This window comes from Trematomus bernacchii, unplaced genomic scaffold (genome assembly GCF_902827165.1).
Source record: "Trematomus bernacchii unplaced genomic scaffold, fTreBer1.1, whole genome shotgun sequence".
Classification (NCBI taxonomy): domain Eukaryota; kingdom Metazoa; phylum Chordata; class Actinopteri; order Perciformes; family Nototheniidae; genus Trematomus; species Trematomus bernacchii.
Window position 1 is genome coordinate 3,644,759 of NW_022987582.1, and position 25,159 is coordinate 3,669,917.

The 25,159-nt window shown below is 39.1% G+C and overlaps 3 protein-coding genes across 3 annotated transcripts; 1 reads left to right on the forward strand and 2 right to left on the reverse strand.

Moving 5' to 3' along the window:
* Positions 1 to 135: 135 nt before the first annotated feature.
* On the forward strand, positions 136 to 4,812 carry cep72 (centrosomal protein 72). The gene is given in 16 exon segments (XM_034127342.1): positions 136 to 244; positions 506 to 633; positions 1,171 to 1,363; positions 1,446 to 1,554; positions 1,852 to 2,000; positions 2,092 to 2,147; positions 2,232 to 2,274; positions 2,794 to 2,988; positions 3,095 to 3,135; positions 3,137 to 3,277; positions 3,396 to 3,489; positions 3,571 to 3,749; positions 3,846 to 3,972; positions 4,061 to 4,142; positions 4,144 to 4,170; positions 4,289 to 4,812. Coding segments are annotated over 16 exon segments (1,716 nt in total). The 5' UTR covers positions 136 to 153; the 3' UTR covers positions 4,350 to 4,812.
* A 233-nt stretch (positions 4,813 to 5,045) lies between these two features.
* Positions 5,046 to 18,477, reverse strand: LOC117480152 (tubulin polymerization-promoting protein). The gene is made up of 5 exons (XM_034127343.1): positions 18,338 to 18,477; positions 12,489 to 12,569; positions 11,576 to 11,911; positions 7,911 to 8,064; positions 5,046 to 7,128 (listed from the first exon to the last, which is right to left on the reverse strand). The coding sequence occupies exons 2-5, from the start codon at positions 12,551 to 12,553 to the stop codon at positions 6,934 to 6,936; spliced, it is 750 nt and encodes a 249-aa protein (XP_033983234.1). The 5' UTR covers positions 12,554 to 12,569; positions 18,338 to 18,477; the 3' UTR covers positions 5,046 to 6,933.
* A 1,497-nt stretch (positions 18,478 to 19,974) lies between these two features.
* On the reverse strand, positions 19,975 to 24,738 carry zdhhc11 (zinc finger DHHC-type containing 11). Its single transcript, XM_034127348.1, has 11 exons — positions 24,451 to 24,738; positions 23,290 to 23,508; positions 22,676 to 22,854; positions 22,183 to 22,284; positions 21,952 to 22,076; positions 21,694 to 21,849; positions 21,494 to 21,606; positions 21,354 to 21,403; positions 21,205 to 21,268; positions 20,960 to 21,038; positions 19,975 to 20,715 (listed from the first exon to the last, which is right to left on the reverse strand). The coding sequence occupies exons 2-11, from the start codon at positions 23,506 to 23,508 to the stop codon at positions 20,582 to 20,584; spliced, it is 1,221 nt and encodes a 406-aa protein (XP_033983239.1). The 5' UTR covers positions 24,451 to 24,738; the 3' UTR covers positions 19,975 to 20,581.
* Between the last annotated feature and the right edge of the window lie 421 nt (positions 24,739 to 25,159).

Here is a 25,159-nt window from a genome sequence, read left to right on the forward strand (position 1 = left end):
ATAGCTAATGTTAGTATGAGTAGCAAACGATTATGATATACAGTCTTTGCGTTTAATCAGTAAAACAGATGGTGCACCATTTGGGGTACATCAATATGTAAAGGTCAAACTGAATGATGCTTTCGGTTTCTTCCGACAGTACCTGAAGGCAGCATGAGTTCGAAAAGTATGGCGGCGGAGAGTTTGACAACCATAACAGAGCAATGGATACGGGAGAGATTACAATTAAAACATCCCTATCTTGGTAAGATGATCTAATTCTAATACAAGCGCTGTATGCGAATACATACAAGCGACTATTACAGGTCAAGCCATGGCGTTGAGCTTGTGTTGTTTTAAAACTATTTTAGCTAACCGTAGTTACTTTTCCAAACCTTAGCATTGACGGCTAAGCTAACGCCAGCTAACACAGCCACTAGCAATGACTGCAATCTGCTGCAAACCACAAGCACCACAAGCTAATAATTCACTGCAGTCTCATAGTACATGTTGTTCTTTTAAACAGGTGATGTCCGCTCACTGAGCCTCCCGGGGACGTATGAGGAGAAGATCAGACATCTGGGAAATGCTCTGAATAACTTTGTCCGTCTGAAGTCTCTGGACCTCTCCTGCAACGCTATCGTCTGCATTGAGGTGGGTTTAAACCATAGACTATATTTAAAAGTTTAAACTCTGGATCAAGTCTTTAAGCTGTTAATGTGTTTGTGGGGGTTCAATTAAATTCCCCTATAAGGAAAACTGACAAAGTGTACTGTCCAGTAGTTTTTATCCTTTGTTTCTTAATTTGTTAAACATGGTTATACATGCATTGTGTTTTTAACCAGTAAATTGCATTGAGATATCCGGCCCAGGCAGCCACATTAAAATCACAACACATATGCAATATGATTTACAAAAATGTACAATAAAACAAAAACTCTTTTGCCTCTCAAGAAAATCAACCTTATGCCTCTGTCACCACTCTTAATGATGCTCTTACATTTATTTGTTATGAATGTTTCTAATTTTAGATGTCTTTGTAGATTATTCCATGCTCAAAATGTATACTTGAAAATGCTGATCTGATATAAAATAAGATAAGATGTACTTTATTAATCCCAATTTGGGACATTTTTAAAATCTGCTCATAACTGTTAACCTCTTTTCAAAACGGTATTGTTTCCTCCCCAGGGGGTTCAACATTTGAAAGTGCTTGAGAGGCTGATCCTGTACTATAACCGCATTCCTTCCCTTGAAGAGGTGAACGGGGTGTACGAGCTGCCAGCTTTGAGAGAGCTGGACCTCAGACTCAACCCTCTGACTAAAAGTTACCCACAATACCGCCCTTTCCTGGTGCATGCCATGCCCAACCTACGCAAACTAGGTAAAATATAACCACCTTCCCCAGTTTGGGCTTATCTCCGGTCAGTTTTCAACGCAACTGAGTGTCCTTTCTTGCTTTCTAGACAGCTGTCCAATCAGAGACACAGAGCGCAAAGTTGCCATAATGCAGTTCTCCTCTGACCTTCTACCTCAGCAGAAGAGCTCCTCTTTAAATCAGGTTGCTGAGCAAAGGTAAACTGGCAGACAAATGCTTGGGTTTCACTTCACTTTTGACTGAATAGGTCTACCTATGATCTTGAGAAAATGGAAAACACTCAAAATGTATTTTGATTTACATGAATTTTGTTAGAAAGGGAGTGACTACAATGTTTGATTATGAAGAAAGGCAACACATACATATCACTGTAGAGCTTTTAAAGACAAAAGTGATTGTGCAAAAACACTCACTTACAGTTGCAGTTATCCAAACAAATATCTCACCTGTTATTCTCTCGAGTTGTATCATTCTGTCTTGCTTGTGTTTCACAGAAGCAGTGATCAGAGACTGGCTTTGGTTGACCGCTTAACCAGGAGGCTCTCTCTCCTGACGGACACCGATGATATTGTGTTGAATTTTGTTGCGAGGAATCATGAAGGGCAAAGTGACACTCAGTCCCTCTCGGTTCACGAGGCAGAAGGTAAGAGGTCAAAGTCAACAAACTCATTTTCAGTTTAAAACCAACCAAGTGACATTTTTGTAACTTCTTTACAAACTGTTTTCTGTCTCAGAATCAAACAACGAATCCAATGATTTTACAGAACTGAGGAGTTCTACTCCAAAACAGGTGATTTTGACTTCTGGTCAAACAATTATCAGTAGTATATTTACATTGTTATATATACTGCATGTGTTTTTGTTTTATTTTTAGGAATGGGCTAAATCCATCCTCAGGAATTCCCCTACAAATTATGGTAAGAGTCAGTTTGTGATATAGAGCTTTTCAAGCGCCTGTTTGTGGTTGATTAGTAGCATGGAGATTTTAACAGTTGATAACATTTGAAGTATATTTGGCACCACTTTTTCTGTTGTTGCGATTTAATAATAAAACCAGGAGTTGTTAACCCAAAATCTACTTTTTTTTATCGTAATTATAATCTGGTATTTTGATTAGAATTGGTCACCAGTTCTGGATGAACACGGGATAAAATACTTTTAAAGATAATTGTAAATTATTCTTAATATCTCTGTGTATATTCTCAGGTGTACTACCTGTGTTTATCTCGTATTCTGTTGCTGCTATAACACCTGCATTTCCCTTCAGGGATCAATAAAGATCCAGTTTATTTTATCTCATCATTGTCCTGTTTTTTCCACTAGGTGGAGACAAAAGCCAATTCCTGTTTTTATTATTATATTACTCTTGCTTTTAATCATGAACATGAGGGTAAATTAATTTTTGTGTATTATTGTGTCATTTATAATTTGACCAGATAACACAGAGTCCAAAGTGCCCCACGTGAAAGAACCATCTCATAAAAGAAGCTCTTCCACATTTAAAGTGACTGAAAGACCAAAGGTGTCCTTTGGCCCCTATGTAGAGAAACACAGACCTGTGTCTGGAAAGCAAAAGGACTTCGCCAAGCACACCAGGCAAGCAGCAAAGGGACATTATACCCCTAATCCTGGTAAGAATAATGTCTGTACTGAATACAATCCTTTGTCAGACATTAATACACATCCACAACCCACTTTCTTGACATGTAGTTAAATGTGTTTTCAAATGTTTTTCAGATCCAAGTCATCGTCATAGTTCCTCATTAGTTAATATCCGGCCCTCCCAGTCCACGTGGTCCTGGTTTGAATTTGTCTGACCCCTCCAACCCCATCTTACATCCTCCAAGACTGACCTACTCTAGCTTCAATAAGACAGAAGGGGAATCCAGCATGCAGCCGCAAGGGGAGAAGAAAAAAAGGGTGGGAAATTAATTAAGTCTACTCTTTTGCGTTTTTTTGTTGTTCTTCCTACTTGTACAAAATATATTTAAAGTTGTTTATTTTCTCTTATAAACAAATATCTTATCTCACATCCCAGGGTGGTTATAGGAAACCTCTGGAGATGCTCCTCAACCTCGTGGACAAACACTGGACTGGAGAGCGGTCGCTGCATCATAACAACAACTTCCTGTGTGAGTTTGGGGAATGTGTTATCTGATTACAGGAGCCTAAAGATAATGAATGTCTTCTCATTATTCTATTTGTGGCTCTAGCTCAGGCAGTCCAGATCCTCTCCATGATGGAAAACGATATTTCCAGTCGGGAGGCAGAGGTCAGGACCTTAAGAAGGGAAACTGATGCACTGAGCTTTCAAGCGGCTGCACGTGAGGAGGAGCACAAAACTGAAGTCCGTAACCTCTCCGATCAGCTGGAGGAATCTCGCAGTGCAGTTGTGAGTGGATTCATCACTAGAAGGCAATGTTGAGCTTTAGGAGGCCTTGATAGTTTTGATAAACTTACTGTCATTATTTCATTTTCTCAAACACAGGCCAAACTTAACGAGCAGCTGAGGATTGTCTTGGAGGAAAATGTCGGCCTACAGAAACAGCTCATCAAGTTAGAACGACAGTATCTGAAGTCCATGATGAAAAGTTCACCAATCTCTCAGATTAAAGGTGGGTGTGTACGCCAATTGGAGAAATGAAGTGCTAATTAGGCTGCTTTCTTTAGAAAAACTCACACTTTGTCGTTAAAAATCCTCAGAGGCCCAGACTGAAGTGGAGGAGCTGAGGAAAGAAATCGAGGGGTTGAAGGAGAAAGTGCATGAGTCTGAGAAAGTCAAGGATGTCAAATATGTTGCATGAAAGCCACCGGTAAGAAGATGTAGACATCTTGGTGTTAATACTTGTTTTTAGGTTTTCACAATGAATGATGTTCTCACATTTACACCAGCTCTACGTGGTTAGTTTATGATTTGTTTCTGTACTGCAGGTCTCTGGTGGCTACCAACGAGTGTTTGCTAGCTGAGCTGAAGGGAAGTGGAGAACTTTAAAGAGGAATGCACAGTGGGATAGACATTTCAAAGCAAGACTTTGCTGAGCGTCATATTAGCATTGCATTCACTGTACAAGCCCCTGCAGCTACAGACTATTTTTTAAAGCTTTTTTTTTTTTTACTTCATATCCTTTTTAATATGTGTGTATTAAGTTCCAAGCCCTTTTGAAAAAAAAAAAATGTGTTTATTATTTAAACAAAAATCTGTATAGGCTGTGTTTGCTTGATGTAAACAGTAATGGGCAAAGGCAATTCATCCAAGGAAGTTTGTGTATAAGTGTGTGACAGGGCTGTTATGTTAAATGGTTTTAAGGGGGAAAATGTTAGTGAGAAGGTCATAATGTATTTCCTGGATCAGTAGCAAGATTGTGTCTCTCTGCTTTTCCCCTTTTTCTTTTTTGTAGGTCGCTTGTCTTCTTCTGCTTTGTACGCTGCAGTGGAATGAATGCATCTAGATTCCAGCTGCACTGTGACTTTATTTATATCTCTGCCTTCGGGCTGGAGAGCTACACACACACAGATGCACTTTCCTCTCACAAGCACTAATGCGAGACCTGGCAAACCAGGTTAGCATGGGGATGCTACTACATAAACTGAATGTAGCTTGTTTTTACAAGTTAATATTACAGGTTAGTAACATTGAAACAGGGAGTTTCACGTACTCCTGAAAAAAAGCCATACAAATATAACAGTGTTTTGACTGACACCCTGAAACATGCTTAGCAGAGGTTCTGGGGTTGGTTTTTATTTTAAGTAATGCACTACAAATCATGAACACACATTAAGAGGTCTAAAGAACAAGAACACACTGCATGCACCAGGGCACAATAGTACATTAAAAGTTATTTGCAAAATACAAAAGACATTAAAGGTGCACAGTATTTGGCATAAAGCACAGAAAACAGGTCAAGCTACTGCAGCAGACACAACTAACACAGTAATAGCTGCTAGTTTTAATGCATGATTCTTCATTAGCTGAGGCTACAGGTAGTGTGTGACCAAAACACTGTCACTATGTTGGAAAAATATTCTACAAAAGTATGTCACCTGTTTGCTATTTCCCTTTCATCTCATATATCACATAAGGATACAACAGTAGAACCCTACTTTTGTTTTCAGTTGATTTTGTGCCTTGGATGACAGTACCGCACATAATGGGTACTCCTAATCTTTACCAACAGACAAATATATTAACGTTGGAGTGTAGCTGACTTTGTATGTACAAGTTGATACATATTGATTTCAAAGCAATACAATATTTTATCATAATCCCACAATTTCACATCACTTAGTATTTTTTAGCAGTAAAATATTGAAGTCTGTCCAGTAGTCTGTCCTCACAGCAATAAGATATGACAAACTCCTGCTCGTCTATATGCTTCTGAATCAAATGCAATATACATAAACATGCACAAAGTACAGCAATACAGAAAACAACAACATATGTAGTTGTGTCATAAATTAAGCCATGTGGCTAAAACTTTTAGAATACACAATCTTACCACAAATATATTAGAACTAATGTATAGAAATCTAATGAGGAAATATAAGTAAAATGTTAAAAATACAATCTTGTACAACTGAGCTCATCTAATGTGGTAAGAGCTTCTTAAACTGAATTCACTAATTTCAAATTCAAAATGCATGTTGGCGAAAGAGGAAATATATTATCTTAGATTACTTTAGATTTTTTTATTGAAGTGTTATAATCAGGCATATTTAAAAAGGTTTGCATGGAAGGAGTTTATATGTTTAACATAGTCACAAAAGTAAGAGGATATGGCAAAAGTCCAAAATGTTTCAGTCTAACAGTTAACTACTTTTTATCTAAGCAAAAAAACTAGTTTTCAAAATTCTTAAGATATTTTCTTGGTTTGAGCTGAAGGCAAATAATACAAATAACAGTGTGAGCTTCTAAAAAAAAAAAAATGAACAGCAGGTTATTTTTAAGACTTAATAACAGTTGACAAGTGGGGATGGCAGACTGACAATTAACACAGATGGAACAATTTAAGTTTTCAAAATAATTCAACATTGATAATATCTCTGTCAAAAGTGTGCCAATTCCCATTGAAACGATGCACAACAAATACAAAATGCATTTCTTTAGCTAAATAGGGGAATAGAAAAATCTCCATTAAAAAGTGCAATGTTAATTCGTTCAACTGTTGTCCCACTTTTCTTTTGTTTTTCTTGGCTTGTTGTTCACTGTGCTCAATAAATATTATAAGGCCCTATCATGAAACAAATCTTTAATATTCATAGCGTAAGTTTCTCTCGTTTGTTCTCTTCAGTGTTTGGCAGTAACTTGCGATCAGACAGGAATGTACCAGCTGGTGATGACATTGTAAAAATAGATGTAAACAGTTTTCCAGTTCTCACACTTCTCAAAGAGAGGAACTCAAAAACGACTCTTCTACACGCACACAGACACACGCACACACAAAATAGATGGCTGGGGAAATCCTATATAATATGAAATCCTATTCTTTTGTGCTTTCCTTGAGTACTCTTTTAATAGAAAATTATCCTAGTAGTTGTCCAAATGTTTATTTCCTTACCCGCCCTCACATGGGTTTGCCCTAAGCGAGTTTATTCAATTTCTTTTCGTACGTTCCTCGATGTTTATACCCCGAGACGTATCCAGAAGTGTCAACCACGTCCACTCGTCCAGCCTTACCCTTCCCGCGGCCAGTGTCGTCAAAACGCTCCTTGTGTGACCCTGTGAACTTGGTTGGGTCCGTCAGACGGCTCACCGTCGGGGAAGCCACGGCCCTCTGTGAGGAAGTCAAGAAAACATTTAAGGTTATCCCAAGACTCCTGGTTTAAAAAGTCTAATATTGACCCATTTAAAGGTCTCCTATTATAACATTTTTAGGCATATATTATAGGTCTCAGATATATAAAAAACATGTCTATGAAGTGTTTTGCTCAAAATACCAAACAGATCACGCATTCTAGCCATGCCTCATACCCCTCTATTTCCGCCCTGTTAGTAAATTGCTGATTCTGGGTCTGTAGCTTTAAATGTGGCTGAGCTGCTGCTGGCCACGCCCCTTTGGAGCATGCATGAGCTCTCCTCTGTGAAGTGAAAGGTTTCCACCCAGATTCTCAGCTAAATGCTGCCGTGATTAAAAGCCATATTATGTTCCAAACCACATCAAGGATTATTCCTGAAACAGTATGGAGCTCAAATGCTTTTTCTCTTGCAGGCTTACCACAAGGTGAGTACCTTCTTATATCTGGCTTTTTTACACATACTCTCTCCAGTACAGCATTAGCTCTGAGTGTTAGCAATGCTTGCTAATGTAAAAACAGACCATATTACTTCCAAAACACGTTGCGCATTGTTACTGATACAGCAACGTTTCTGATAGGGCCGTCTGCAAATCTGGTTCAGCTCTGTTGTACCCCCACTTTTAGAGATATTGGTAAAAACTAAAAGAGAAAGGGTCATATTGTCGGACACATTGTGAGTCTCCTGACACACCGGAGACACATATTTATGTATAAAAGACATAATTTCTTTTTTGCATAATATGGGACCTTTCAGTCTTACCGTGACTCCTGCAATGACGGGCGTCTTTCCCTCAATCAGCTTGAAGACCTCGGCCTCGGCCTCCTCTCCAGTCTTTTCTTTGTATTTCTTTCTTGCCAGCTCAGCAAGTGCAGCCCTGAACTCGTCGTATGTGATGGTGCGACAGGATTTCTTCCTGTAATAAGGGCGGAAAAGGAGCTTAAGTATAGGATAAAACTACAGTCTCTAGGGACAGAAAAGTCATATTTTTATCATCTTTTCTCCAGCCTCTCAGTAAAGTTTGAAAGCTTAAAAGTAGACAGTAGTGTACACAGAGCCATGTGTGATCACTTCAACATGGCAGATGTAAGACAGCATGGAGATGGTATCCTGCTGAGATAAACAGTGGGAAAACTTTCACTGGTTTGTTGTTGTCGCCCTGTACTCAACTGTTGTCTGAGCAACCGCACACATTTACACACACCTGTCAGCTGTGTGACTGTCTCTTCATATCATGGATCATATTGTCCAGTTTTACACTTCAGCTGCAGTCAGGATCCAGCACCCTGATGTTTCATTCCAGCTCTGGACATTTCAACCTGCTGAATCCCTGTATTCATTAATAAAATATAATGTCGTAACTACTGACAGTACTGTACCACAGATCATCATCATAAATCACTCTCCTTCAGAGAGTGCTCCAGTTGTTTAACTGGCCCTTTGCCCGTTTTACTTCCATGTAAAAAGTGCATAGTAACACAAACACAAACACAAACAGCCATTGCCGTGGTAATAAATCACCTAAACAACAGTCCATAAAACCCTCAGTCCTGCTGGGCAACCTGCTGTCATAGCAACAAGCTACAGTAAACAGGGATGTTTGGGTTTATTATTAATTTGACTCATCTAGTGAGCGGTTTTGTTTGGGCGATCCATCAGTGTTGAACATTTGAGAGCTCCATTCTGCGCCTGTTCCATGCTGTCTATTGTCAGAGGGGAACTGGACTTCCAGCTGCCGCTTCTGTCCGAGCAAGATAACTGTGTGTCCTCTGCACATCTCCCCACACTGAGCTATTACATTCCCCCAAGCACATATATTATTAAACTGTGTAAATAAACAGTAAATCACAATCTGAGGCGGCTGTGATAAGGTAAGGAACGACAAAGGTTATAGAGGCGAGTGGAGCTTTATTTTATTTCTGGTTACTGTGGGATCTGACCTGCTGTTTATTTACATAGTTCAACCATCTGCAGTACATGATCCATATGGATCTGACACAGTACTTGGCTGAATCTGTGTCATGCTAATACGCTCCTGCACCGCCTACGATCATGTTCAGTGATGAGGAAATACAACGAAAGCCTAGAAAAAGAAGCCACCATAACACCATGTGTGCAGTTAATTAGTCAACACCAGATTATTTTCTCATCCATAGTATGGTGTTCTGGCTCAAAGCAGAGTAACAACACAGCAGAGACTCAATGTGGAGCAGCAGACTTCCACACCCACAACAGATACAGATTCATTCGGCCGTACTGTGATCAGCCAGTGCTAATTAGGATGTTTAATTTTTCGTGTGCAAGCAAAGAGCTTTGACACTGATTAAAGGCAAAGTGGAGATCTGCATCTGTGGCATGGCAGCCCTCCCCGGCTCAGTCATGCTTGGAGTCAGAAAAGACACGAACACGAGCCCTTCCCCCAGTCTGTACCTCTGGCTCACCACACGCTTTGTCGGAAAGTATACTGTAATATCCTCCTCGACACGGCTGTGGTTCAGAAAGCAAGCTATCTGGGACCCTCAGTAGAACCAATGACTATATGTGTTAACATAGTGTGCTGTAATGTGTAAACAACATTACACAGGTTCACCACAGATAGCATGTATGACAGGAAACATGTTTTTTCCCCCTAAAGTGCTTGCACCATATTTTTAAGCATATTTCCAAATATTGCTCTCCAAAGGAGTGGGATGTAAACAAGATTAAATCATGCTGTCATCTTTAAATTCACTTGATATTCTTGCCAAGAAATGTTAACGACAGTAAACATTGACAACCATTGCCATGCCAACAGTAAAGGTGTTGACTGGTGTCTGACTCACCACGTGACAAACCAGTATACTTTTTATGCTTTATAAAACACATCTCAAGCTTACTGTAAAAAGGGATGGCTGAAATAATTGAGTTGTTTATTATCTTTCAACAGAGAATGTCCATTATTATTTGCAGAAATACTACAAATCATGAAAACATGCAGACTTCAAGAACCTGTTTTTATGGTTTAGTTTGCATTTTCTATTCTGCAGCCAAAACCTATTTAGAAAATCTTTGAACATAGGGTTGTGACAATCTGGCTTCCTCTTTGAGACTATTTTTACTATTTATGATACAAGCTTACAATATTTAGGCTGTTTATTTTTTTAACTAACTGGTGGTGTGCCAATTGATTTTAAAGTACAATACTTATTTTATAATTATTTCTCTATTTCTTTCGATGTGATACACAACAAATCTGAAATCCCTCAAATATAGCCATTTCACACATACTCTATATTCATAACTGTTGAAGTCAGTAAGTCCAGTTTGATGGAAATACATTTTTAGGACTACCATTTTTATGTTATAAAAACAGGGATAAACACTTTCTAAAAAATCACATTCAAACCATTTTGGATCACCTCATTATATAAGGTGACTAAGATTGGATAATTGTTACACACCAGCAGATTATGGAAAGTTCACTGATTCAATGTGAGATTCTCATTCCTGCAGAGTGTGTCTTCAAGCCATACTGTTTTATTCTGGTGCTGCCTAGCAGAATAATCTTTATTCATAACATTGAACCAGGAAAAAAATCAAAGCTGCTTTATGTATGAATGAACATTGCGGGAAACAAAATATAAACCTGCATTGTAACAGCCATGTTCTTTCTTACATCAGCTTTATTCTGTGTCCTATGGTATGTGGGCAATAATATGACATTCACAACACTACACTTATCTCTCATAGTGCTATGACCAATAGTCCAAATATACTCTATAGTACTCTGGTAATCTTAGACAGCAGAAGAAACATTTTTCCTTTTTGGTTAAATAATATTAAGGTTTTATTAGACTCTACTCCATTTAAATCTGACAGTAAAGGATGAATAAACCATGCCTGAGGAGATACAGGATGAGCCATCCTGGCCTCTTGCTCTGGCTGCTTCTAATGGACAGTCAAGCCGAGTTAATATAAGAAAAGAAGGCAAAACGGCCTAAAAAACGGAAATCAGTCACTACAAAATATGTGCGGTTGGAGTCCCTTGCATTTGCTAATTTGACAAACATTGTTGGCCTAATGTTTGTTGGTGCAGACACTAATAAAACAGTTGACACTTTAATTAGGTGTTATTAATAAGGTCGAAGCCTCCTTGCCAAAGACGATGCCACAGAAGAATGTTTCTCAAAACAAAGACAATAGAATAAAAGCATTCCTACAGTGCAGTCCAAAGACTTCTTATGTTCTTAACAACCACAATGCAACCATACTTGCATCACTTTAGTGACCTTTGGGCATGCTAATCGGAGTGTGTAAGCATGAAGTCATCTCTTATTAAGAATAAGAATCATGTCGTGGCTTGCCTGCAGGCTCAGATGTTGCCAGATAAATGAAAGGTTCTTTTATACAGTGAACTGTAGTTCAAATGTACAGTTTGCCTTTCTTACTTGACTTTGCTGAAGACGATGTCCACATCAGTGAGGGTGATGTTTTTACCGTCGATCACGCCACAGTCCTTGCAGAGCTTGGACCAGTTCTTGCCGTGCAAGTCCTTGCCTGTAGCGCGAGTATCACCGTGGATGGCGAAGCGGCGAAACGACTCCTCTAAAGCGGTCACCTCCACCGGTGTGGACGAGCCCACCCCTCCGTCACTGGTCCCATTAGAGTCAGTAGAAAGCCTTTTGGACATCCGGTCTTTAGACTGTTCACTGTGTGGCCGTAAAGGGGCCGAGCCCAAGTTAGGGTGCTTGGCTGTCTGAACTTTAAAGTCATCTATGTTGTCTCTGAGGGGGGAAAATACAACATCATTTGTAAGAGGTGAACATGGCAGTTTTCAGTTGAGGTGATGTAATGGAAAATGCAGCAACACTTTCCGATGACAGACTACAGATTACAAGAGGTCCTATTGGCTGAACATCAAGCAACAGCTTTTTATAATTCCCTATATAGTTACATAAAAAGCTAAGCATTTAATAAAAAGGAACAGATATATTTTACACTAGAAAAAGAAGAAGAGGAGGAGTTTTTGGCAGAGTTACATCTGATCCAAGCCTCTTCTGCAAGACTTGCAACGGGCAAACCCTTCCACAGAAAGTGTCATTCCTTAAGGTCAAGACACAACTTGCTGTCCCCTCTTTGTTAGGTACTTCTGTGTAACAAGGCAAGATTAGAATCTTAAGAGGTGCGGTTCTGTGAATGCACAGATGTCTTGCGTGTTCTGGCAAAGAGGAGAAGGATATAAATAGATCCTTGTGGAATTCAGAAGGCGGACGAATCAAGAACCAAGAGAGCAGATGGATATTTGTAACCAACACACAAAATGTGAAGTGAAGACTCATAACGTGACTTCTGCACACTTACTTCTGGTCTGCCATGCTTGTGTGGGAATTTGGTTCCTTCTGTGCAGTGCTTGGACTAGCTGACATTTGTTTTCTCTTTGTGCTGTGGAAAAGATGAAAATGGAGGTGAATACGGTGAGAGGAAGTGTCTGTACATACTGTATGTGAGTGGAAGGGATTTCAAGAAAAAAATACATTAAAGCACTTGACACGACACAACACAACACAAAGTACGATATCCCACTCTTGTCCTAGACACTCTTTAGTCCTGGTTCAATAGATACACGATTATGTTTGAAAGAATGTCCAATCCAGTCACAAACACAACTACATTGAGGGAAACCTTCTAATAATAACTACAGCCTCAAAAGGAACAAGATCAAATGTCCTCCTCCTCATCATTATTAACAAATGACTTCAAGATAACATCCGTGTGAGTAATTGTTTGCTGGGACACATCTTTAAAGGATTATATTCGCACGCTAACAACTTCGCTTCCCTCTCTTGATTAGGATGATTTCATTTGGTCTGACTTCAGGGATTTCTCTCTCAGCACATCATCATCCTGACAGAGCAGAAGCATCTGAAGGGCTTACAAAAGTCCTTATTCATTAAAGTCAAATTACTGTCATCCAAAACAGAAAAAAGTCCCTCTGCTATTTCCATTAAGAAAATGTAATCCTAAACTTGTAGCAAGTGAAGGTGCTCTTCTCACCTTCCAGCAGTTCCCATACTTAGCCCAGCATCCTTAATGCTTGTGTGTAGCAAAGTACACACAAACCAAATCTAAAAAAAAACTGTGGTTTTACTCGCTACAGCTCATACAAGATGCAAGCCGTAGATAGATACAGTGTCCCGTGGAGCAAACCGTCTGCTCCAGCTAGCAAAGTTTCAAGCAAGTCCCTCAAGTCTCCAATAAAGAGCTTTCACTCACCCCAAGTACTGTATGTACTGTACAGCGAAGGGGTGTGTGTCCACGACTCTGTGACCAACAATTACAAATGTGACCTTGCTAAGTACAGTCAACACTTAAATTGGTACAAAAGTTCCAAGCTTGACACTGCATAAAGCCATTATAATCAAGATGTCGATTCTTAGGAGAAAAAAGGAGAGATTATTAATGTCTATGAATAATGGCATTCAGAGCAATAGACACTGGGACCCCATTGTCTAAAGTGGCTCCTCTGTCTGACCCAGGCCCGTTTCTACACACACACACACACACACACACACACACATGGGGACATCGCAGAGCACCCCTATTGATGGCAGGGTTTTGTAGTCATATGTCATCGAGGACTCAGGCCAAGACAATCCAGATAGTGGTTGTTGAAGATTTTATGGTTTTTATAAGTTTACATACCACAAACTATTTGTACATACCACTACAAGTTGATCAGTTGTTAATAAAGAAAATAATAAAATCAGTAAGTTCCACTTAATCATATGATTATACTTTTAACTACACTTAGAAAATAAATAAATAAACATATTTAAAGTAATAAATAAAAAAGTGTCACCTTTTATAACTGTGCCATACAGGCTCAATGTGAGACACCATTGTTAGGAACTAATAAAATCATGTCAAAGGCTGAAATTACTGTATATACTAAGTAATCTGTTGATTTATTTTGTATTAATCATTTACTAATTTAGTCAATAAAATGTCAATGTCCAATACCAAAAGGTATTTCATTTAAGGTAATAAAAAACATACAAGCAGCAAATTATAAACTTTGAGAGGCTAGAACCAGAGAATATCTGCATGATAAACAACCTAAACTATTTTGATCCTTATAATCTGCAATCATTTTTTGTCTCAATGGACTTATAAAATAATTTATCCATTTTTAAAACAGTTTCACCATCAGCCGAACATCTTCTTGAACAGAATCCTGCATGTTAAGTTCTGTTTGTGGAAATGACTTCATGTCTGCTTCACTTGGGTCACAAAAATCCAATTGCCTTTGTGGATAAAACAAACAAATATTGAATTGAATGAATCTACTTGGCGCTAATTACATCACATTCACTTTAGATCATTGTATTTTCTGTTCTTAAAAAAGTAGTTCAAGTATGATTATATGTTTATGGAGGGTTTAATTGATATTCAACAGAATTATACTGTACTAAAACATTTTATTCCAATTATAACCTACTAACATGGAAACCTCAAGCAGAGTAAAATCTCCTTTGTGTTTAGATGTGATGCCCAAACTGAGGTTTCATCATATTACATTTACTTTTATGTGGGATGCACATCCTTCAAATAGAGTAGCCACTTGCTGTGTGTTTTCCTTTGTGCTTCAATGACAGCAGCAAAATCGATGTGAAACAAAGGAATCTTTTCACTCTCCTCCTCCAAATTATAGTCAGTAGTTCCAAGTGTCTAAGTCCTCAGTACAACGAGCCTCCTCAAACCACATCATGTTCAATACATGAGGGAGGTCATTAACACAGTTCAGTGGCCTCAAGTACTCCACATACGCAGATGAAAGGAAATTCAGTTTGCTTTTGTAATGCTATTATGATCAAGTATATAGACAGTTTGGAGAATAATTTGGTGCAGTGAAGGTCTACTTCACCAATTTGGTAATTTGGCAAAATTCTTAAACTGATACAAAAATGAATGAGACATTAAAAAACATCGTTGTAAATATTTTTTCTTCCTGTGCCCCACTTTGCCATATACAAATGAGAAGCCATTTGGTTAAGAGCAGATCTCCAGAGACAAATCTGTGACTGGATGACAGCATGCTTACATACACTCGCCTTCTGGCAATACACTGCACAGATGAGTGCTTTAACCATAAATTGACCCATTTCGAACAGCATCTATTCATAGCAACAATACGCAGCCATGGCTAGAACATTCTATTCATTCTCCAGGGGGGAGATCAGCTGGTAGACAACATGCAGACTTAAACACCAATAAATTACATTTTGAGTTTTAACTGCTAGCCCGACAGATGGTTTTTCACCAACGACATGATGACACTGTTCCCAGAATGATGTGAATATGTCCGAGTGTGTGAGGGCAGAGTGTGTAACTGAGGTGTATTCCCTCGTCACGCCATCGTAGTAAGTGGGCTTTCAGAGATCCCATCTGCTTTTTTATCTGGATCACTGTCCTTTCCAGGCAGCTGCTCAGGAATGTGACTGTGTCAGACAATCAAAACATAAAGCAGAGACCATCATTACTACACTGGACCCCCCCCCAGTGTGCTTAAAACTGAGCTCCATCTAGAGTACACCATGTCTTCCAGCTTTTTGCTACCTATTCTGGTGACTAGCAGTCGTAAACCATGATTATTGCCCTGAAACTCAACCATTGAGCCAATGAACTGCAACAATGAGTCAATGAATTGATAAGCCGATCAACAGAAAGTAATTGCTAACTATTTAAATCATCAATGTACTTGTAAATCATATGTTAAGCAGAGATGGCAATCATTTCATGGTTCAAGCTGGTGAAATTGGATTATTATTAAAATATATATATTCTGGTGATCTGAACTGATGGTTAGACAAACGAGATTTGATGACTTCATTCTATGCTTGTAGGCAGTGTTTGATGACCTCACATAGGTCTCAAGGAAACAGTGACCGATGCATGTGGGATTTCTTTTTTTAATATATTACTATGACCATTTAGGTTCCAATTCACCCAATGCCACAGTGTAGTTTATTAGGACTGCTGACTATTTTCTCAATCAATCACTTGGTCATGTTTGAATAATGTTTATTAAGAAGATGCTGTAGGATATAATCACTTTTTGTAAAATTACATCATATATTTAGAAGAAAATCACTTCAGTAATGTGTTTTTATGATTCAGACAGAATTAGTGAGAACTGAAAAGGGACAAACACATTGTTGGTTTTGGTCTTTTCTTTGAATTTGTTGATGAATCCCTGTGCTTCAACATGGTCTCAAGATTGCCCCATCAGACACCAATAAATACACTTAACACAAAAAGTAAGGAAGTCTATGTTTGGTAGATTATTTATTTATTGTAACAATCCTTCTTGGCAATAAATCTTATACCATTGGAAAGCCTGTTTATTTACCTTTCAAATGGTTTGTAATTTTTTATGGGCGTAACCCACATACTCAGTTCTGCTGCTCATCCCACAAATGCATGTTCCTCACAAATGTGACACCATTTGAAAGGTAAATAAACAGGTTCCAAGGGTATAAGATGTATTGCCAAGAAGCATTGTGACAACAAATAAATAATCTATACCAAACACACATTTCCTTACTTTTTGTGTTAATTTGTCTTAACCATTTCCCAGTTTGGCCAGTCCTCCAACCTCACTCCCCCCCTGCCCAAAGACACAAAGAGAGAAGGCATGACATCAGCTTGCTGCAGCTCGACTCTGAGGTCACCACCACGCTGTCTCTGTCAGTCCTCGCCTCCCTAAACCCCTTTAACTGCTCTGTGAGTCAAACATCTTGGCAAGCATTGAGCAGAAGAAAAACAAGATGTTAGCAACAAGCTACAGTGGTTATTGTTGGCAGCAACAGCAGGCCAAATAGAGTTATAAGGCAGTGTAAAGACAGCCGGGGGTCCTTATGCAACCCCACATTTGTGAGGAATACATGATGCCTGAGACAGGATAAGTGTCCAGGACATGGCTCACATGGAGAGAGAGAGGCAGCAAATTATCTCTGAGTCTAGTTTAAGGTTTTGAGAAGCCAGACTGGGTTGTATAATGTCTTAATTCAACTCATTTTTAAGTATTTGCAATGCAATGTTAGTGCCATCTGTGTTTCTGTTGCAATTTCTTTTATAGCAGCCACAAATGCTAAAAGATAACGCAGTGAAAAACACCATGGCAGCTACTCCCCAATGTAAGGTCAACATGAACAAAAGATTGCCCCACGGTTTTGTGTAGTAAAGAAAATGCTGTCGGACTACAACACCCAACCCCCTTTATTTTCTAACCTGACCTGAGATTGAGTCATCACAAACAAAATAGGGTAAATTACTCTCTGAGGTTAATTGTTTGTGACAGAACCCATAGGCTCTTAGACCGATGCAATGAAACCTAGAACAGAGAAATCTGGGACAAAGTCAGTGACTGTGTCTTCTTCTCATGCATACTTAATTCAACCTATGGGGAGCACGCAGATACATAACAAAATAACTGAGAAGGAATGAACATATTTCTTTCGTAGGGGTCTTTGCATGGCCTTTACGACCATATTCACTCCTCTATGACATTAATTTGCATGGAATCAGCAGGCTAATGAAGTAAGGCCTACATTCCATGCATAATTATGTAACCCAGCAGATTGGCATGCAAGCTGTAGCCACAGGCCAGACGCATTGTCAATCATTGCCTTTAACCAATAACGGTTCTTAATGCAGAAGCCTTCACTGTGGCTGTCATTGATCCCGCGTTTTAAAGATCAACAGAGAGCTCGTGTTTATGTTAGCGGACATTGCTGCAGCTCCTGCTGAAACGAGGGTGTATGAGCGAAACGTGTTACATAATGTCAGATCCCCACATGATCAATGTGTTATTGCCAGCCGAGTAATGCATATGTAGCCTATGTCAATACCAAACATGGCAATATAGCTAAATATTTGTTTAAAATCTTTAAATTCTCAATCTGAAACTCGAGGCGTAGAATTCTGCCTAAACGTCTTTACAGCTTTAAATGTCCCTTAAGTTGCAAACTCAGAAGCCTCTACAGGAAGCAAACGTGCAGAGACATGACAACAAAACAACAAACACCTTGTCAGATCTATTTGTGTGGGCTGGAATGCAGTCATCGAATTCTTTATAGTGTGAAAACATGCATGACCGCAATGAGCCAAAACAGGCAACTTTAAGAAGTGCCAAATCCGTGTTTAATCACCTGGTGTTGATGTAATCCTCCGTCAAATTCACAAAAGCATAATTGCGCGTCGCGGATTCCTGAAGTGTGTTTCCTCCCCGCCGCTGATCTCCCGTCTGCCCGACTGTGCGCTCCCCTCCGAGATGCTGAAGAGAAACCAGCCCGCTGATTGGCTGCCGCGCTCTGCGACGGGCTGTTTTCCTCTCGCCTCGGTGCTGGAGCTGTGATGGTGCCACAACGGTCAGTGGAGCCCTGATAAACAAGCCTTTTGGAGCATCTTTAGGTGATTCAAGAGGCGGTGATGGAACATGTAAACAAATGACCAGGTTTTGTTGTTGTTGTGGAGGGTCGTTGCAGCTTCATTAATAACCAACCAGGATTAACCCTTTCTGTGATCATGAACTATAGTATGAGGACATGAGAGTCCAATGGTCACATACAGTAGCAATACAACGTTTTGTTTTAAATATGAGGTCACCCTGTTCCTGGCTCTTGTCCAGGGAAATGATGTCTTAATGTCCTGGTTGAACACTTGGTGCACATATGGAAGTGACTCGAGGAACTACACTTTAAATCATGATGAGAAATGTTCTGCTGGAAAATGGATGCTTATCCTGCCAATACATCGAAACCTTACTCATCTGATGTCCAGTGAACTAATGTGTTACATAACAAGTAGATGGTTAGACGGACTTTATGTCATGGTTTGAATTATATTGTTGCCAAGATCTCCAATATACAATGTAACCACAGGGGCAAATGTGCATGTCCATAAGCAAAAGGAAGGGCTCAGATCATGATGAAAACAGCTTGGACTGAGTGAAATCATTGCATGACATAATACTGTATAGTCTATCTTAGGCTGCTTCAGTTGCGCCACAGTGTGGTTAAAAGATGCACTTTTTTTAAATATCCCCCTCAAATAATTCCTATTTACACAACTTGTTTTAGTTGTGGAATGAAAACATAGAATAATGGTCCTTTTTTGTTAACTCATACCAATATACTTCACTAAAACAATATAATTTCTTATTCCTCTTTTTACATTAATGCTGCTGATAGCCATCTAGTGGTAAAATATGTAACAGCCTACAGCTGTATTTCAACAAAGAGTTCAAGCAGAGATGTTAAATAGAATAACAACACATATCCTTCCTCATCATTGAATTTCAGCAGAAAAAGCTCAGTTCTGACTTCTTCCAGGTCAATTTCTGTGGCTACAACCAGTTAAAAATATGTGCTGTTCCCCTCTAGACACATCCATTTGATTATCAGTTGGTGATACACTTTATTTTACTCGCGAAAAAATTAATTTAAGGTGGAAATTCTTCCCTAAAAATTGTAGCCTTGAGCATCGATCTCTCTGGTGATGTTTTTTCCATCTCGCTGAATGGCTGAAAATGATTTTTTACATCAACGTGCAGGGCTCTATTTGGATCTCAATCAAAGGACCCTCTTCAATGCTTTGTTTTACCCACTTTTGCTGATGAATCAGTGGTTCATACTGTATGTTGCTGACAAATCCATTCAGATACGTACTGTACAGTATTTAGCTCAGAATACAGTGTTAGAAACTGTAAAAACGTGTAGAAGCTGGGACTTTGGCTGGAAAGTGCCACTGTGTGGTCAAATTAGCTAATGAAGAAAATCAAAATCAATTAATTTAAAATCTTTACTATCAAATCTAGCAAAAACAGTCTCTAAACACCAACAGCTTTGAGAAATCATTAAATAATAAATACAATTCACAGTGCGCTCCACTACTTCTAGTGAGACTATTCATTTTGCCATAAAAGGCTTTCTCTTTGGACATCAGATACAATGATAAGAGTCTGAAAGTTACTGCCAGTACATTTCTTGATCTCATTTGGCTTGGAATATGAACAGTAAACTGTTTGAGAAACATGCCAAAATCTGTCTGTTTATCTGACTCAGTGTAGTGGAATAGAGGCCGACCTGGAAGTGGGGCCGGACTTTGGCTCTCTTTTTTCAAAGTCGGTGAGATAAAACAACGCTTTAAATAATTCAAAAGGTTGTCATAAAAAAGTGCAGATAAAAAAAAGGAAAAGAAACACAATGACGGCTTCACAGTTCAGACTGCATACAAAATATCCACTGGAGGACAAAAACATTCCATGAAGTTCAAGACGTCCACTGTCCATATCACAATGCTCCATGTGATTGTGTCGCAAATGTTTCTTGATAAAATAATAAATCCTCAGAGCAGCTTATCCCGATGCACCGCCACACGGACATCAGGTACTGCTAAGTGTCATCTGGAGTCATAACGGCGCTGCCCAGAGGGTCCTGCACTCCTGGAACTCTGTGAGCAGACGTCACAACGCCGCTCTGAGCCTCTTCAATGTCGGGCATCCTGCTTTTACTGTTGCTCAATTCCACTATTAGACACAGGAATCAAGAGGAGACAAGTATTATTTACAAACTGTATGGACTAATATTCATTTGTAATCCATATGCTGACAAAAGTCCTTAAATATGTCTGCAATTGAAACGTATAAATACTTTAATTTACACTGTAATGCAGTCCAATCATTCTGTATTTTGTAATCTTTTTGCATCTCTGGCATCTTAAATTAGGCTGATGCAACAAAAAAAGTGTAGATATAATTGTCAAACTCTTACTTGCTGTGTTTTTTGTGGGATCTTCTGTGCCATAAAGGAAACGGTTCTCTTTATCTGCCGATTTCCTCAAGGTTTCCAACTGGAAAGCAAGCAGATTTCAATGTAGTATACTTTTATCTTTAGATTTTTCTATGTCTTTGTAAAGCACCTTTTTTTACTTTATGAAAAGTGATAAGTTGTTATTTTGATAACCCATTTGATGCATGTCAAATAATTCAACAGATATACAAAGTAGACACACTTACCTCAGTGCATATGGACTCTGAAAATCGGCTTGCGAGTGAGCCTTTATTTCCCAATTTGCAGGTACTGCAGGAAAACCAGAGTGATATTAACTCACCTCCAAATTAGCTTAAATAAGAGTACAACAAGATCTGTAAGGAATGTGTTTTACCCTGAACTCTGTGATAATGCTGGCTCACAGTCAATGGAGGTATCTTGACTCTTTAAAAAAAAAGAAAAGGGAAAACTAAATGTTTTTACACACAAGAGATTAACTAAATGTCACCCAGTGTGAGGCAGGACGCGTCTCACCTGTAGGGTCTTGTTATGGATTTTCACATCTTTTGGATTTCCTGATTCAGATTTTCTGCCTTCTTTTTGGCGCTGCGTCTTTATATAATCATACGTGCTTATGCCTTTAAAAACTGAAAAGCAAAGAAGAGTGAGAATTATTGGCTGAATGAAGGGAAATGAACCCAATTAAAATGTCTGTCTTGAAGATTGGGACTCACAGAGGTAAAAGTGAAAGCCCAGCAGATGAGCGAGCAGCAGCAGGCAGGCGATGCTCAGCATGGCTGTCATAAAGGCTAAGATAAGCAGACCAGCTGAACTAGTCTTTATGGGTGCCGAGGGTAAAAACACCAGCCAGGTACTGTTCCCCAGCAGATCTACAGAAAGAAGGAGCAAAGAACAATTACACAGAAACAGCTTTTAACAACAATATGATCAAAGTCGTTTCTAAACCAAAGTTCAATATTATGGTGACTCACTGTGAAACTGTGGGGCAGTCCGGAGGCTGTCTGGATTCAAGTAATGCTGAATACATATGAACAAGATGACAACAACAAGCATGAAGACGCCAAGCGTAGCAGAGCACAGTGCCACAAAGAAGCACCTGAAGGCAACACACAAAACCTGTTGTTAGTTTATACAGCATGTCACGTTTCATTTAGACATCGGCTAAGAAGTCAGAAACAGAAAGTCCCTCCATGTTGTCTTACCAGTAGTTTCTGCCCCCCACACACGTGTTCAGCCATTGGCAATGGTGATCAAAGTCTTCCACACACTTGTTGCAAACACCACAGTGTTTAACGTTGGGGCCACTACGGAAATATGGTAAATATCATTAAACACAACTTTTGAATGATTGCAAGAATATATAGCTGTCAATTTAAAGGCAAAATCACATAAACATTTATTTTTAAAGATACTAATTGTATTCATTAATCTGCTAATTATTTTTTAGATGGATGAATTGTTTGGTTCATAAAATTACAGAGAAAAGTAAAAAGTGTCGATTCCCGGTTTCTCAAGGTGATCTTTTTAAATGTCTTGTTTTATCAAAGGAAAACCCAAAGATATTCAGTGTAATATAAAAATAGAGAAAAGCAGATTTGATTTGAAGCATATTTGGTGGATGGATTGTCAAAACTGTTGGCCATTGTTTTTCGTTTCACTTGATTAATCGATCAATGGACTGATTAGAATACTTACACCTTGACATCACAAAGATAACAGTGTAGATCCTTGATGACATGCGGTTGCTTCATCCGGTCAAAAAACGGCATTGGATTTGAGTAGCTCTGTTTGGCCCTCACACTGGCATCTGCTGGGTCTATAGTGGCAGCTGCAATATGGGTGAAAAAATGCAAAACAAAAGCTATGCCAATCACCTGTACACAACAAGAGTCAAGGAAAATAGCAAACATTTTAGAACAATCCTGCAATATGTGTTAATGCAGTAGAGAATAGTAGATGGCAGGAAGAGAAACTGCAAACTGATGCACACAAGTGAACCTTTTGTGTGAGAAGTCAGTTCTGAAGAAATCGACTGTTCTTATGACTGAGTAAAATGAACCAGTGTTGACATCACGCTGCATCCAACATGTGACCAATGATGTCTCTTGGGCTTTATAGAGACTACAGAACTATAGACAGTGACATCTGGTGTGACTAAGGCCCATACACACACAACAACATCTTTGTCTTGTCCAGCGGCCCAAACAAAACTGTAGCAGAGACTACATATTAAAATCTGAAAGACCCATTGCTACACACTTAACAGTCAGCTACAACAAGACAGTATCGGCTGTGTGTGTTAAGGATACAGAATAGACCACATGGTTCCATGGCGGAGGCAGAAGAGGGATATAGATGCCGAAGCTGACGATCCCGAGGTAGCTGTACACCAGCCAGCCGACTACTTGGAAAGCCTGAGGGGGCCACGACCATCCGTTCATCCTGGGAGGTTTTGAGGGGACCAGTTCATTTTTACTGCTGCCATGTATGGGAGATGTGCGTCTCAGCTTTTTGTTGAAGCAGTTCATCTGGAGAATAAACAGTCAGATTAAAAAAAGCTTCCTCCAAGCACCTTCAAACCTCCGTCCACACATTACACACACTACAAGTCCAGCTCCAGCAGAGTGCGTCTGTATTTGCTGGGGAAATGAGTTAGGAAAATGAGTTGAGCATGATGATAGTGACTGTTCAGCCATTATGGTACAACACTCAGACTAGTGTAGCTAATACACTGGCAACTAATACAACAGCCTTAAAATATTTTAGTAAAATAAATAATTCAGAGACAAAATGATAATATACAACATCAACAAAACTACAGCTTTCTAAACTGAAATTAACAAAAACTCAGACTGTAAACTTTTTGAGGGTAGGAGTCATTGCAAAGCTGTTGTTTTACATTTCATTACTTTTACAATATAGTCTACCTCATAAACTGACATTGCTGTGTATTGTGTGACAGAGGCAGTACAATAATTGTGCTTTATCCATTCTAACAAATGGATAGCATCAGTGGGTATACATAACAAGGAGCATATTGTCACACATTGCCTACAGAAAAACAGCTGATCAATTGTAAAACAGTGACACAACGTAGCCTACTACATGCATTTCCTTAAAATGGCCTTGGAATCACATGCTTTGCTTCTGGCTTGTAGCCTGACACAACGCTATGATGAAACTCCATCAAATAGCCTAAAAAACCTCTACAGTAGCAACAATGTTTTTTTTTTAAGTCAACCCATCAACTTGTTAGTCTTGTCTTCAGGCCCATTGGTTTTGTTGTCTCCGTTTTTCTTAACAACTGCTGGCTTATGTTGGTTGTCTTCTTTAGCTCACCCAGCGTTTTGTGTTTAATTTACAATTCAAATAATTTCAACGGATAGAGACCACAAAGTAACGCCGAAAATACCCTAGCGTTAAGGACAATAGTAATGTGTGAAGCTTTAATCCATGAAAACAATACTTACTTTTGCCGTTGAAAGAAAGCGACAATGAGATAAAAACAAAAATATTCCTGTTCAGATGCTGACGGAGATTTCCACCGTTTGATATCCCATAATTAGAGTATCCGCCGAGCAGGTGCTTCAAAAGGTACAATTCACATAATGAAATAAAAGGCCAAGAAATAAACCGAAACAATTAAAAGCATAAAAAGGATAAAATAATCCGACGTCCTCGGGTTTGTGTCACCGAGGGACCTGAATCAGAAGTTGAAGAATCAACTCACTCAGCAGGTCGGAGCGGCGCGATGGAAACCGTTCTACTGCGCATGTGCAATACAGCTCTCCTCGAGACACACAGCTCCTTTTTATTGTGGCCCTTCACTGAGTGGATAACTGCGCAAGTGCGCATGTATACTGCTTGTCAAACTAACAGTATTTGCTGTCCTTTTACATACTTGTAACCCCTGGAGAATATAAACCCCTCAAGAATAGCCAGTGGTTACCATGATAGCATAAGGGAAATGCTATCACAGAGTTGCACAACACTTTTGCTTTTATAAGACCCATTTTTTAAATCTTTAACCTCTCATGTAACAATATGCTGAATGTCAATTTATACTGCTTGCTTGTCGCTTTTTTTTTTTACTTCCCTTTTGTGTATCAGTAGTGAAAAAAAGCTAATTTTGCTCAGTTAAAACACAGAAGTTTACTTGGTCGGATAATCTTACAACAT

Bases quoted from the DNA above. Each gene is read 5' to 3' on its own strand.
- LOC117480152 (XM_034127343.1), bottom strand. From the start codon at position 12,553: ATGTCAGCTAGTCCAAGCACTGCACAGAAGGAACCAAATTCCCACACA. The intron at 11,912-12,488 runs GTAAGTGTGCAG...TTCCCCCCTCAG, and splicing joins ACAAGCATGGCAGACCAGAA to AGACAACATAGATGACTTTA. The intron at 8,065-11,575 runs GTAAGAAAGGCA...CCCTTATTACAG, and splicing joins ATCGTCTTCAGCAAAGTCAA to GAAGAAATCCTGTCGCACCA.
- zdhhc11 (XM_034127348.1), bottom strand. From the start codon at position 23,508: ATGAACTGCTTCAACAAAAAGCTGAGACGCACATCTCCCATACATGGC. The intron at 21,404-21,493 runs GTGAGACGCGTC...TTTTTTTTAAAG, and splicing joins TCCATAACAAGACCCTACAG to AGTCAAGATACCTCCATTGA. The intron at 21,269-21,353 runs GTAAAACACATT...GTTTTCCTGCAG, and splicing joins GCATTATCACAGAGTTCAGG to TACCTGCAAATTGGGAAATA.